The sequence below is a fragment of the Neocloeon triangulifer genome, unplaced genomic scaffold (assembly GCF_031216515.1).
Source record: "Neocloeon triangulifer isolate White Clay Creek 2 clone unplaced genomic scaffold, ASM3121651v1 ptg000001l, whole genome shotgun sequence".
NCBI lineage: Eukaryota > Metazoa > Arthropoda > Insecta > Ephemeroptera > Baetidae > Neocloeon > Neocloeon triangulifer.
In genome coordinates, this window is record NW_026775544.1 from 11,676,729 (window position 1) to 11,690,932 (window position 14,204).

Consider the following 14,204-nt stretch of genomic DNA (forward strand, 5'->3'; position numbering starts at 1 on the left):
TTACATTATGACAGTACACACACCACAAATCATAATAATTTATAGGCATTATATTAATATTGAACTATTTATGTTATTTTCAATTTTCATTTTACAGCCTTGAAACAATTCTTTGTAATACTCAATATTATTCAGGACATCAAACAATCATTTTCAACTTAACCCTCATTGTCTCTAACTTTTGCTAAAATCATCTGTTGATGCAATAGGACGTAACAGCAGGTAGCAATTAATCCTTACCATTACAGTAACATTCATTATATATGCTAATATTTTTTCATTATCTTGAACGTTAACAATATATTTCAAGAGGGCAGGCTATTTTGGGAGATTCAAAATAACTGGCAGTAAGATTAATTTTAATTGGAAACAGCACAGTCTCTCCGTCATGAAGATTTTTCTGTTGACAAAACATGGAATAATTGTTACAATAGTTGCGAAGATGGGCTGCGTTTAAACTTTTAAATTTCTTAAGATCTTAATCAAGTTTTGTAAATCAATTTTTACAAGTATGTAGGCAAGAAGGGAGATTCTTAGGGAGGTTAAGCAGATTTTAAAGTTACACTCGTGTCCCGAAAATTCATTCTTCTTTTGATTCTCAGCAGCTAACAATAATTTGAGCTTAAATATTCTCAAGAAATGCACCAGATTGGTTTCATAGTTGATACTTTTTTATTTATATTCTGACAGATTGAAGGCAATATTTTCTTTAATCTAATGCTCATGGTTCAAATTCGACCAACGTGTTAATCCTCTTGATACAAATGTTAGGATACGAGAAATGTCCCTCTGGTTAAAAGTACACAAAAACAAATGGGCACGCATTCTTCTAATTCTTCCGACACTCACAGATTTATCCACAGTTACATTTAATAAGTATCAACAACATGGAAAATACAAATTAAAAATAAACAATTTAAAAAATATAGTGTGACAGACTTACTGTTTTTACAAAAACAAACACATGGGAGCAGGGGGCGTCCAATATTATTTTCGATAACAAATACAATCTGGGCATTTTTTTGGAAGGACTCATTAAAAAGGGTGATGTATGTCTATCGTGAGGGCATGACCCAGTGGTCGGCAGAAGGGTTGCGGCTAGGCGCCGACTCCCCGTGTCACAGAGGCTGGTCCCTGCATGGCACCCAAATGCTTGGCCCAGACTGGCTACTGATCACTTCCTTCGTGCGCGCATAGATTTCCTCTGGAGTGTCGCCAGTAACAACAGCTGCACAATTTCAATTAATGACCTGCAATAAATAAAGTAAAAAACAAAAAAACTTACCAGTGAAGTACTCTCCGAATTCTTGCTCCATTTTCAGAGCCCTCTCATACGTCTTCTTTGCTTGCTCCTCAGTTGTTCTTTTGTTCATTTCCCTAAGAACAAATCACCATTTAATTCTAGTAATTCCTTCTTAATTTTTTAACTTACATAATGGACTCAACAGACTTTGGTCTGATAAATACTGCGATGGGATAAAGCTGAGCTACTTGTAGTCTCTTGATGGCGTTGCCACTCACGTCCAGAATGCAGTGCTTCATTTTCTCAGCCACTTGGCGCACGGAGGCCACCGATGTTCCATACAGGTTTTCGTTATACTGACCGGCTTCGATAAACATGTGATTTTGGATGTCCTTCTCCATTTGTTCCCGTGAACTGACAAAGTGATAATCCCGTGCATCCACCTCGTACTCTCGTCTTGCTCGCGTTGTGTCTAAAATAACAATACAATTGAGTTTAATTTATAAGAAAAGATTTGATTATCTTACGTGGGACACACGATCCAAATTTATCAGGGAATTCAGATATCAAATCGTCGTTGATTCTATCCTTGAGAGGACCCAATATGATGACAGGTCTTGCATACTGGACAGTGACCTGCCTCACGGTTTCGTAAGACAAGACATTTCCTCCGACGTCATCGTCCATACCTGTATTGCAAAAGTACATATCAATGATTTTAAAAATATTGGTGAAAATTAAAGCTTTGGATGGGGTTAGTTTGGCGTTAGTATTCTCACCTTCGTGTTGAGCCTCATCTTGAGTGTAACAAAGCATGAAGGCTGTAACATAGGAGCACAAAGCTTAGCTATTTCACCGTAAATGATGCTTGGCTTTGCACTACCCGCATGTGTGAAAGTTTAAAGGTAGCCACAAAACTCAAAATTGATCAATCTGTTCGTGTTGTGAGTCATGGATTTTTTTTACCTTGTTAAATTCTTATTCAAGCACCATTATTTGCAAAATTAGCATATTTTAAGCAATGCAAAAAGCTTATGAATGAAAAATAAATAATATAAACCAGAATAACAAACCTCGCGCTATATTATGTGCATGACAAACCCTTCCCGGAACCATTCAAAGTAAATAATGTGCCGAGCCAAATGATTAGTATTCTGATCGTGATGGTGCGTGAAGTGATGGCAAGTTGGCAAACATTCGTTAGAATTTTAGTAAGTTGGCAGAAAAAGCATCAGAAGACCATGCAGGTGTATAAAGAACGGTCGGTTTTAGTTTGTAGGATACTCACGCATATTTTGTCCATCAGCATCTCCGGGCGACATTGTTGGACTCACTGTAAGCACACACAAAGATAGATAGAGGGAGATAGAGGAGAAGGCACTTTGACAGGGGACCATGCCAAATTCAATATAAGTAATAATACTGTGTGAATATTTCAACTGAGAAGAGTGGGGTCGTGCTAAAATTTGTCATTTGAAACTCACGTTCTTGGTCAGATCCATCCTCAGACCTTTCGTCTTTGCTCTTCATGAATGGGAATCTCCTGCTGAAAGAGAAATTCTTCTTTTTGCGCTCCAAAGTGGATTGCTGAGAAAAAAATAGCCATCAGAAATAAAAAAGTAAATAGGACAAAAAATACCTTGTCATTGGATGTGGCAATATGTCCTTGGAATTTCACTGACCTATCCCTGGCCTTTTGCTTTCTATCCCACCTTCTCTTTGATGGCACTATTCCTAACGGACCTAGAGGCTCCGTCGAGTCTCCATTTGATGGGAGGCGCCTGGCCTGCCACCACTCGTCATCGCTGGCATTAACCACATGAAGAATGTCCCCGTGCTTAAAAGGAAGCCCCCGAGATGGAAGTCCGTCGTCTTTACTTGGATCATAGTCAAAAAGTGCCCTGGAATTCAAAGTAAATTTAATCAAAATGTAAATAATTTCTTTTTCTTTAACTCACCTAACGTATAGGGATCTTTTCTGCGAGGTTCTCAAAAGAGTACCTGTGCCTGCATTATTTGCACTATTTGCTGCCGCATTCAGATTCTGGTTGCTGCTGGCCAACAGCAGCTGCTGGTTCATTTGTTGTTTCAACTCTTGAATTTTGGCCTCAAACCTGTTGTACTCTTCAGGTTTGTACTGCGCCACTATGTGTACTGTGTGTCCAGCGCCCTGATTAAATTTTAAAGTTAGCTAGGTTTTATTGTGATTAGGCAGCAATTACCTTAAGGGCCTGGGCTGCCTCTTCATGTGTGGCAGTGGTCAAATCTTGTCCGTTTACACTAAGAATTTGGTCTCCTCTCTTCAGTTGGCCACCCGAGTCAGCGGGGCCACCGGCCAGAATGAAGGAGACAAAAATTCCTTCTCCCTCCTCTCCGCCAACTATGTTGAAGCCCAAGCCTCCGCCAGAGCTTCCAGGCGCTCCTGAGGGCGACTTCTGCAAAACAATGGTCCTCGGCTCGCGAGTAATGTCTTCCTCACTGACTGCTCGGGCCGGAGGAGGAGGCATCATGCCCAGCGGAGTGAGGCTTTCCGAGTACCTCATTGGCGGCAGTTCTTCTCGGAGTTCTCGAACAGGGTTCGGAGACTCCTGGCGGAACGCTTGAGGCGGTGAAGGCGATGGGGGCGGCCTGGGGGCGTCTGTCACAGTCAACGAGGGCTGCGTGGGCTTGCATGCCAGCAGGACCACTCTGTCCTGGGTCTGTTTCAAAACGGCGACTGCCTCTTCGTGGGTCACATTTTCAAGGCTGCTTTCCCCATTCTAAAAAAGCAAAAATGAAGTTAATCATTTCAGAAAGACTTTTATATTGACAGAGTATCAATTTTTTACTAACAGATGATATTAAAAATTTAAATTGGTTCAAAACGATTACGTACTGGAGTGTTGCGGACAGCAACAAGTTTGTCTCCCACGCTGAGGCGTCCGTCGGCCTGGGCGGCGCCGCCGTCCATGATCTTTGTGACATAAATGCCATTGTCACCAGGAATGTGCTGGTTGCCGATGCCGCCTGCAATGCTGAAGCCCAAACCTTTGGTGCCCTTAATGAGCTCGATCTCGATGACACCAGAACTTCTGGAAGGGGCACGTCGTCGCACAAACTGCAATTACGGCAATAATAAGTAAGAAGCCTTCAAACTGCTTGTTTGGACATGACACCCGCAAATTGGATTCCCGGCCATAAGTTGCTTGCAAACACCCTCGCATTACAAAAAGGGTGAGAGAATTCTTTAGAAATTCAGATCCTGTTATTTATTTTTAGTACTTTGCATTTTGTCGGAAGCCGGTTCAGGCTCATGCAACTAATAATAAGGAGCTAAGAATTTCTCTCCCAAAGACACCGCCCTTGTCTAAAATTAGCTCCAAAAAATTGCGTTACGATCAAAGTGTGGTTGGTTGGTCGACTCACCAGTCTGACGGTATTGCCAGCTTGTTTGAGAGCCTCGACAGCTGCTGCGTGCGGCACACATTCCACGTTGGTATCGTTCACCTGCAAATTGACAAAAATTGCATCACGGGCGTGCAACAAACAAACAAACAGGCTCAAGAGTTGCTGGAGGGCCCACGCCTCGCTAATGCCCTGGCAAACATCGCAAACTGATAACCAAATTCTAATTATCAGCCATACGCTAAAACAAATTTCTAAACAACAGCACGGGACAAACTGGAGTGCATGCATTAATAGGTTTCTTTTTATTATTAGCACTCTTGCTTTCAGGAAAGATATGGGTAAAGACTAAAGAGTACAGTGGAAAAAGAATGAGGAAATAAGAAATAATAAAATTCTAGGGCAGCAATAAAAATGAAGGTTATCTGGTTTTGACGATAGCAGGTTTATTTCTAGCAAGATCTAAAATTATTTATAGTTGCAATGGTTGCAATAAGTAAACGCCAATTTAAGGATATTGATTTTTAAAATTCTAAATCTCATTAAATGATCTTTGAAAAAAAATTTAATAAATCAAATTAATTATTTTTAAAATTATTTCATTAGTTGGATGAAATAAACCGCAACCAAGAAAATAAAAGAAGGTAGTTTAATTGACTTTTTTCTAAAAAGGTTCACCTTAAGAATGGCATCATTGGCCCTCAGGCGGCCGTCAGCCCATGCTGCGCCACCGGGGATGAGTTTGGTGACGTAGATGGCCGAGTCACCACCTGCCAGGTGAGGGTTGTCAGTGCCACCGGCGATGCTGAAGCCCAGTCCGGCGCCACCACGCTCAAGACAGATGTCTTCAGTGACGTACTCGGGGTTCTCTTGCTGTTGGGTTTGGGGTGAAGACGGCGCCATGTCCAATGAGCCCACGGAGCTGCCCAGGTGACCACCGCCTCCACTACCACCGTTCACCTTCAAAAGGAATAAAAACAAAAATTAAATTGAATCAAAAGAAATTTTTGAGATATTCTAAAATGAATAGAAATAATAACATTAATTTTTCTGAGTAAAAAAGCAGCCGCAAAAGAGAGAATTCTGGCTCCAATTAATGACGCACGGGAGGGCAATTCAACCTTTGACGGAGTCCCACTTAGCAAATAAGGAAGTATTGCTCAACACTGGCTCCAGCTTATTGGCAAAGAGCGTACAAATTCACTTCCAAAAACCGCTCGGCTGAAACTGCGAAAAGGGGGAGTGGAGTCAAAAAGTGCACCGTCCATGTACGCTCTAATAAAAATTCCGTCACGCACCAGAAATTTCAAAACAACTTATTTGCCTAACAATAACACCGTCGAAATATTCAAAAACGAATTTGAATAATTCAGAAAACAAAATTTTTTGATAAAATGCACAGTATCGGATGCGAAAAAAAACTCCTGATTTCCTCCCGAGCAAACCTGTTGGATTTTGCCCATTTTGTATAGGGTTTTCCCAATAATAATCAGCTCATTAAAAGCTTCGCACGTCTGCTGGAGCGCCACGCCCCTGTGCCAGCGCCGGACCGCAATTCCTTTCAATATAAAATGACCCCTTGAACACCTACACTGACCACTCTCGAAAGACTGCGAAACCGCGAGATCCCCCGGACACCCCTTTCAAACTGGAGCATTCGGAGGAGGAAATTGACTCGGCGTTGATTAATTATTACCAAATCGCCGCTGCCGAAAATCGAGGAGACCTTTTTGAACAATCCCGGCTGGCCTTCCTTCTTTTTCTTCTTTCCAGTCATCCCTCGGGGGTGCTATTTTTAAATCATGGTCGGTCGCACTCGTCTCGCGGTGTGTGTCTATACTGCTGGTGCCTGCTAGGCCTACTAGACTGGTGTACGCATTAGTCCCGAGTTGTGGTGGCTTGGATGCTGACGTTGTGGAAACGGTGACGTCACGGCAAAGCACGATACACACAACGTTGGTTAATTGAACCCGCCCAAGCACGTTTCAAAAAAAAAAAAAAAAAAAAAAACGGCGGCGGCGTCGCGCGGGCAAGCATAGGCGGCAGGCGGCAGCAGCGATACCTCGCGAGCTCTTTCCGCCGCGCACAGGTGGAATTCTTTATCCTAGATGTCACCTGCTCGAACGAGAGAGCCAAAAAGAAAAAGCGCGCATCGATTCCCTGCTCTCGCCGAAAGGGTTATAAATAAGTGAATGCCAATCGCTGCAGTGCCCTCTCCACTGCTACAAAATTCCAACTGAGAGAAGAAAAAAAAACGCCGATCTGGCAAAGTATAATGATTATTAAATCATATTATGCTTTGTTCCTTTCATAATTTTTATACTGTGCCAAAATAGAAAAAAAGATTAATAAACGTTGGAAGGTTGAATAATTTTTATTCCGATTCGATAAAAGATTATAAAAAAAATTCTAAATAAAAAAATATATGTTAAAAATAAATAAGTGTATCTTAATTATTTATTTATTTAATTTTATATTTTATCTTGAATGAAAAACTGACTATATAAAATAACGTTCCATGTGTCTGCATGTGTTGTTATAAATAGTTTTGAACGCTCCTATGAACATCAATCACTATAATTGGTGTGGGTGATGTGGACCGTGGGCCATGGTTCTGAAGTTCTGAGCAAAACAGTAGCCAAGACTGTCAGACTTAAATGTGTGGACCCAAGGGAGCATAATATCCGTAAGTTTTGAACTTGACATTGTTACGGCATTTTCCTTCTTCCAACAGTTTTATTGGCGTCAATTAAATTTAAAAAATTTGGTCACGGTCGGTTGAATTTTATGTCTTTATGACTCATTGTGGAAGTCACCGGTGACCCTTTATTTATTAATTTTATTTAACCGAAATTGTTACTGCTTACAGACTATGTAACTGATATAAAATTTTTTTCGCGAATAAAAAAAACGAAAAAAAAAATAGAAATTCTTATGAACTTTTCTGGTATTTTTTAAAACTGGATGGAAAAGAAACTGAGATTTTATAATTATATTACTTTCTTTTGAAACAGCAAAGCCTTTGATTTCGCGTTGTCGGTAATTGTACAATCCAAACAATAGAGATTTGCAGATTAAGAGGCGCTCCACCGACCCAAATTTAATCCCCGCTTAATGCCAACGCGATTGTTCCCAAGATAATCGAGTGAAACAACAAAAGTGAGAGAATCCGTGTTCTAATAAATCTGGGCAAAGTTTCCCCCAGCCACCGCTTTGTCCGTGTGACCAGCAGGAGTTTCAGCATCACTAACTGAGAGGCCAGCAGCACCGCCAGCAGCAGGTTGAACGACCGTCCTTTTGTGCTAAGCCCAGTTGTTTGCAGCCCTAATGGCGCAAAAAATCCGACAGCACTACCAACAAATAACAAAAGTTTTAAATGCCCACAAACCAATCCAGCAGCTGCACTGACTCAGATTTAGCACAATAAAAAAAAGACTGACGGAATGCAAAAAAGGGTGCAAAAAAAAATTGTGTCGCAAGTACAGGATCTCATAAATATTACTTACATTTTCATTCTCGGACCAGCCATCATTGCTCTGAAACAACAAAAGAAATCATGAACAAAAAGAAGATCTCTATCATTGGTGTGTATTTCATAAAAGGGTTGCCTTTGTCCTCTCCGGAGAGGAAATACATAAATAAGGGACTTTTCGCAATCATAAAAGCTAGGGATTATTTTTATTAGTGGCCTTTTTAAATGCGTTTGGCCCGTTTCTTTTTTTAACCAAGAAATTTCTTGATTTAGAATTTTATTTTTGATCCCATAATTACCCAATTCATACATTCAACAATATTTTAAATATTAAATTTTAATTTTTTTATTGTTGTTTATTTGTCTAAATTGTTACATCTCATTGTTTACATTCATGTGTTGAAAGCAATTTATTTGAGAAAAAAAGGAATTGGTGGACAAAACGGCATCACCACTATCAAGAATTTTGCCAAAACTTCCAAGATCAAAAAGACCCCATCCGCGCAGTGAGCCTATTATTTTGATTGATTTGAATTTCTAGTAAAAGTAAGTAAAAACTCTTTTAAATTAAGAATATTGATTATTCAAAAAATAATTTTATTTTTAATGAAAAAGTACGAGTTACAAAATTTTGCTACAGCTTCCGTGTTGGAAGGACTGGGTTCATTGGCAAAAACGCTCAGAGCCAGTTAGAGCGCCAGATATTAATAAACGGAGCCCGCTGCGCTCTCCAAATTATGCTGCAGAGAGAGCCGCCCTTTCTGCAGCATGGAGAACTCGACGATATATAGCGCAGAGGGTATAATAATTTTTTCGCAAGAGCCAGCGCACACAGGTATACTACACATATCAAACATGCCGTGTGTAGTGGGCTTGTTTGCCCCTCAAAAAATTCTCCTGCACAAAGTCGGCATCCGAGAGAGTGAGCCCGTATGTAAGCTCCAAACATGTTCATATATAATCTTACTCGGCGCAGGCAAAATAAATTCAGAGCTGCATTACACGGCACTACATGCAATTTTACTCCAAAGGGAACCTTACCAATATCAAAATCGTCAAATTTGGCCACATTTGCAGAAATATTAGGAAAGTATAAAAATATACATATATTTTGTAAAACTCAAACATTTGTTTTTTGAAGCTGGCTAATTCATTTTAAAAGATCAAATATTTATATTTATTCACAGAAATTCTTAATTAAATTACTGATGTCAGGAATGACGAATTTTTAGTTTGAATATAAAATTCACATTTTTATTATTCTTAGTTTCGTTTAGTTATTTTAAATCATAAAACAATTTATGAAAAACAGTAATTAAATTAAATTTATGCAAGTCCTTGTAATAACAGCTTAAAAAATTAATTATAGGAGCGTAAAAAAATTATTTTCATAAACAAAAAATTAATAATCTGAAGCTGAAAGCCTTGTCAACTACATCATTTGCTTCAAAGATTTTTGTTTGGATTCAAATTTCATACTTTCTTTTTATGAATCTTTTATTCATAAGTATGAAACTGAAGAAAAGTGGAAGTGAAGTTCCCTAGTCCAAACAAATGTGCTTCTGAGTGACCGAGCGAGTGACTAAAACAAATTTATGCCGCGTCGAGACGGCTTTTATTCAGAGGCTCCCGTCGTGTGTTACACTAACATTTTTCTTTCGCCGTTCTGTCGTGTGTGCTTGTGGAGAGCCTCGACGGTTGGTGTGTGAAATATGGATTTATTGATTGCGTGCTGCTGCAACGTTATCAGCCGATGAAATAATCATAATTCAATAAGCATGCCACGCGCGCGCGTCACTTTTCTAAGCGTCTTGTTTCATTATTTGCGACGTCATTTGTGCTCGGAAACGTCTCAATAAATTGCGCTGAATAGCAGCGCGGAATTTAATTTATACTTGCACCAAGAGCACAACACACGCGCACCGTAAATAAAAGGAAAGAAGGTGCGCGCTCGGTGCGAAGATATATAAATTATCGTTCAGCAGCACTGCGGTGGAAAGTGGAGAAAGAAAACCCACTTTCCACGGCAACTGTTTCGGGCTTTTTATGCTTTTCTGGTTTAGGCATAACATTATCTTCGCATGTCCCGGGGAGGTGAAATGCGCACCACCATCCACTTTTCTTGTTTCATGGAAATCGATAAAGCATGCAATACATAAATATTATGTTTGTTTGATGGCGCGTAAAGGCGCTTGATCTCTCATAGTAAAAATTGAGGTAATTACAACAAGGGTGTTGATAAATTCAGCAAATTGCGTCAATTCATAAACTACAGGAATATTTTCAGGCCCGGCTTTTTTTATTAATCTGAGCAAATTAATCTGTTTTAATTTTGTTATTGGACTGATTATTTTTTTAAACCCACAATTTTCTGTTTCTTCTCAGTTTTGTATTAAAATTTAAGTTCTAATAACTTTAAAATTTTATTCTAACCGTCCATAAAAAGCTCTAAAATTTATATTAAAATACACTTTAATTTAAATAAAAACAAAAGAGCAAGCTGATTACTTTTGATCGTACCAGGATTTTACTATATTTACAATTACAAAATAAAAGCGAGTGTGGTTGATTGACAGGTGTGTTCGGAAAAGTTCAGCTGTGGGCGAATGCGATTAATTAAAACTCTGCACAAGTTAAACGATTTGGACGTGCGAATTCAGAATCATTTGTTTTCAATGCGATTACAAGCGCGAGCGAAAGGTGTAATGTGATTGCCTGCCCAGCACAGCCGGCCAACAGACTGCCAAACAAGTGGGTGTTGAATGTGTTTTGGCTGGAAATATGTGAAGGGCGATTGTCGTCTGTGAGAAATCAAATTAATTGGAATGGTCACTGGGCAAACAGCGAGTGGACGGAAAAAGCATTCTGGATGTTTTCCCAGCGGGCTTTTCCATTACAGCGTCATTGATTGTAAATTACGGCGCTCGATCCATGGGCACAGTTTTGCAAATGCGAACATCGCTCCCTCACAACTATTATTCCAATTTATGAAAACTCGCAGCACAATTAAAATTTATGCTTGGTGTCCACTTGTTTTGAATTATGGATTTTTATTTAAAAAATTTTTTTTTTTTTCTAAATGAAAGCAGTTGAACATTACAAAATTATAATTATTAAATGCAAACAATTCTTAATAAAATCTGCAACTGTTATTATTTAAACTTTAAATTATATTAAATTGACAAAATTCAGGAAGACTGGAAAAATAATAATTAAAACTTTTAAATTTATTCAAAATATTTTTTACCACGAATGAATGAAATGAAAGTAAGAAAAAAATATTTCGTAATTTACATAAATTTAAAAAATTATTTTTCAGCAACTCACCCTTCCAGCAGCAGATGTAGTAGCTGCTGAGTTGACCTCGGACAAAGAATAGGTGTCGACAATCGAGTCAAACCTGACTAACTTTTTTAGCTTCTTCTTGGGGCAGAGGAGGGAGCACATTGTCCAGCGGCCATGCCTACCTTGGTCACCAGCATTGCTCCTCTACTGAGCCACCCCACTAATCGGAAAATGCAGTTTCATTGGCTAAGCAAGATATTTACAGGCTCAAAACCTCACGCCTAGTGTTCCGAAGTACAAAACGGTAACACGAACTTTTTATGCCTTTTCCATCAAGAGACGATAAAATTTCCGGCTGCCCTCAATAAAAACGGAGCTTTTATATAATATATTACAAGTTTATCGGTTTCACTTTCCAACTGGCTTACAATAAAAGGAAAGAAAAAAACTGAAGGGCCGCACATCATGAGATATATATAGCGCGATTTATTTATTTCCGTTCGAGTATAAAAGAGACCGGCTGCGCTACAACAAAAGGACCCACTTTTCGAGGGTGCGCTTCCCGGGGCCGATTCCAATATTTTCGCAATTGCGCCAGGCGACAATTTTTGCTGCGTTTCTTGGCATGCGAGCGAAAGGGTTGAGAGGGTGGTTTTTCATCCCCGCGGGACTCCTTATCGCATTCGCCAAAAGAGCAACCCCAGGAAGGATAATCTACGCCTTGCGTGTGTTGCTGCAGCCCGCAAACCGCAAACTATGGCATTCCGCCTCTCTCTCTCTCTCTCTCTCTCTCTCTCTCTTGCTCTCTCTCCCGTCGCTATTGATTATAATTGTGCGCGAATTATTAACACGGCGCTGATTTTTCAATCGGCCGCTCTTGCGGAAAAAATGAAAACAAAGAGAGCGAGTTCTCGCGCTTATTTGGTCTGCAAACCACAGTAATCACTCACGTCAATCAACGGACGATTTTTGCAAACAAGGTCGTAAAAGTATGCGAGTAAAAATTAATCTATTCATTCAGGCTAGCAACTTTGTCAATAAAGTGTTTGCGAAAGTTACTGCACGATAATTTAAATCTGTGCGAGATTTTAAGAATGGATTAAAATGGCAAATTAAATTTTTTTTTAAATTAATACAAATTTTTAAAAAAATTCACAAAATTGAAACATTGTTGAAAATTAAATGTAAGTAAGATTTAAGTAAGAATGTAGGTTCATTGAAAGTAAAATAATTGTAGAATGAACACTCCTCCATTTTCATGGAACAAAATACTATTGAAATCATTTGAAATCATTTCAAAAGATTATACTATTAAAAATAGAAATAAGTAAAAATTGAAATTTTCACCACAATGAATGTCATTCTTTCAAATGTTAAACTTTTTATTTCCATACTGTATCGACTTTGAATTTGGCAAAATGGGAAGATACGTTGCATACGTCTTGATGCTCAGATATTAAACCCTTGAAAAGACGTGAGCTCGCACTTTTTTTTGGTGTACCGAGGCTTCAGATATTATGAAGTTATTGTCCTTGAATCGATCAGTGGAAGTTTTTATCAGACCCTTATTGCGTCTTGGCTGAGATCATGATGGGACACGAGATCCATTTAGTACTTTCAAACCAACACAACTTCAAAGGCGTCAAAGTCAGAATCTGTTTTGAAATTCAAAATCACCGCAGTGTTAAAACAGCTATAATTATCACAACATTCCCTTTTTTCTCTCGCTCTCCGCCGGTAGCGATTTTTTTTTGCAACGCTGACTCTCTTTTTTATATTTTTATGCTGACGCCGCTTTTTGACACACGCCGTTAATTAAAAACCTGCCCTTGGGCTGCCGAGCGGCTGGATTTAGGCGGCTCTCTAATAAAGAGGCGGAAAGGCAAGTGAAGCAGAAGGAGTCGATTAAATTCCGCCAGGCCTCCTCTCTTTAGCCGTTCTGGTTGCGATGTTTTATTATTAAATTTTTACATGCACATATATGTTGTGCACACAAACAAAGAGGGCAAAATATTGAACTAGAGGTCCGCGCGGCTGAATGAGCCTTTGCCGAGAATAAATAAATTTATATAGTGCGCGCGCGACTCGCTCGCACACCAAAGGAAACATACACAATACAATATTAGCTGCGCAAAGGGCGGCATGATATGCATTATCTGCTCTTTGTGTAAAACTTTTTCCACCATTGCGTGATAAACAGCACGCGGCTCGTGTGTGTATACAAAATAAATTCATATCGCACGCGCCCCTGAAAGAAAGGAAAGAAAGCACTTCCAGCCTCGAATATATATAAATATATATCTGGATAAACAAAATGGGGCTGCTCTTCCGACTTTCAGGAAGGTATGGAGTTTTAATCCAGCGGCATCTGCAAGTGGATTGCTCCGTTTTGTTTTTCCACGGCTAATGTGAAATTCCAGCCGGCTCAAATGCACCCCCGGGCACTCGGAGAGGGATAAAAGAAATTCATGAGGTGGAGCATTCTTTTCGATAAAACTGGTGAGGATTGCAATGAAAATTGATATCTCCAGGATTAAAACAACATCTTCTGCATCGGAATGAAGCGAGCAGAACGCTGTCGGCGCGAAAACTGGTTGTTACGTGCTATTGATCGACGGAATCGGAAAGTTGTTTTTGCTGTTTAATTGAGCGTGGGGAGCGCCCGCCGGTGTTATGCAGATTTAGCACTAGTCGCTTTTTATGCTTAATTTAATAACACCCCGGTTGAAAGGGGCAGAGCCTCTCGCGTTCATTTAAAAGACTGCAGTGTATAAATGTGCGCGCGTTATAACGAGATTTTGCGGCAAACGCCAAATATTT

General features: G+C 39.5%; 1 protein-coding gene across 10 annotated transcripts in view; it reads right to left on the reverse strand.

The window, feature by feature from the left end:
- Positions 1 to 83: 83 nt before the first annotated feature.
- The window catches only part of LOC132201573 (disks large 1 tumor suppressor protein), a 48,427-nt gene continuing 34,306 nt past the window's right edge, over positions 84 to 14,204 (reverse strand). For 3 of the 10 annotated variants that reach the window (XM_059628035.1, XM_059628618.1, XM_059627859.1), the window contains 12 exons: positions 8,134 to 8,163; positions 5,300 to 5,587; positions 4,649 to 4,723; positions 4,119 to 4,340; positions 3,466 to 4,002; positions 3,202 to 3,413; positions 2,883 to 3,144; positions 2,728 to 2,830; positions 1,771 to 2,064; positions 1,433 to 1,715; positions 1,286 to 1,377; positions 84 to 1,228 (listed from right to left, as the gene is read on the reverse strand). In XM_059628035.1, coding sequence (XP_059484018.1) covers positions 1,119 to 1,228; positions 1,286 to 1,377; positions 1,433 to 1,715; positions 1,771 to 2,064; positions 2,728 to 2,830; positions 2,883 to 3,144; positions 3,202 to 3,413; positions 3,466 to 4,002; positions 4,119 to 4,340; positions 4,649 to 4,723; positions 5,300 to 5,587; positions 8,134 to 8,163 — 2,508 coding nt within the window. In that variant the 3' untranslated portion in view covers positions 84 to 1,118. Of the gene's footprint in view, positions 1,229 to 1,285; positions 1,378 to 1,432; positions 1,716 to 1,770; positions 2,065 to 2,531; positions 2,577 to 2,727; positions 2,831 to 2,882; positions 3,145 to 3,201; positions 3,414 to 3,465; positions 4,003 to 4,118; positions 4,341 to 4,648; positions 4,724 to 5,299; positions 5,588 to 6,072; positions 6,106 to 6,323; positions 6,571 to 8,133; positions 8,164 to 11,426; positions 11,605 to 14,204 lie in introns of those variants that run through there. The other 7 variants (XM_059627945.1, XM_059628208.1, XM_059628125.1 and 4 more) reach the window with 7 other exon arrangements.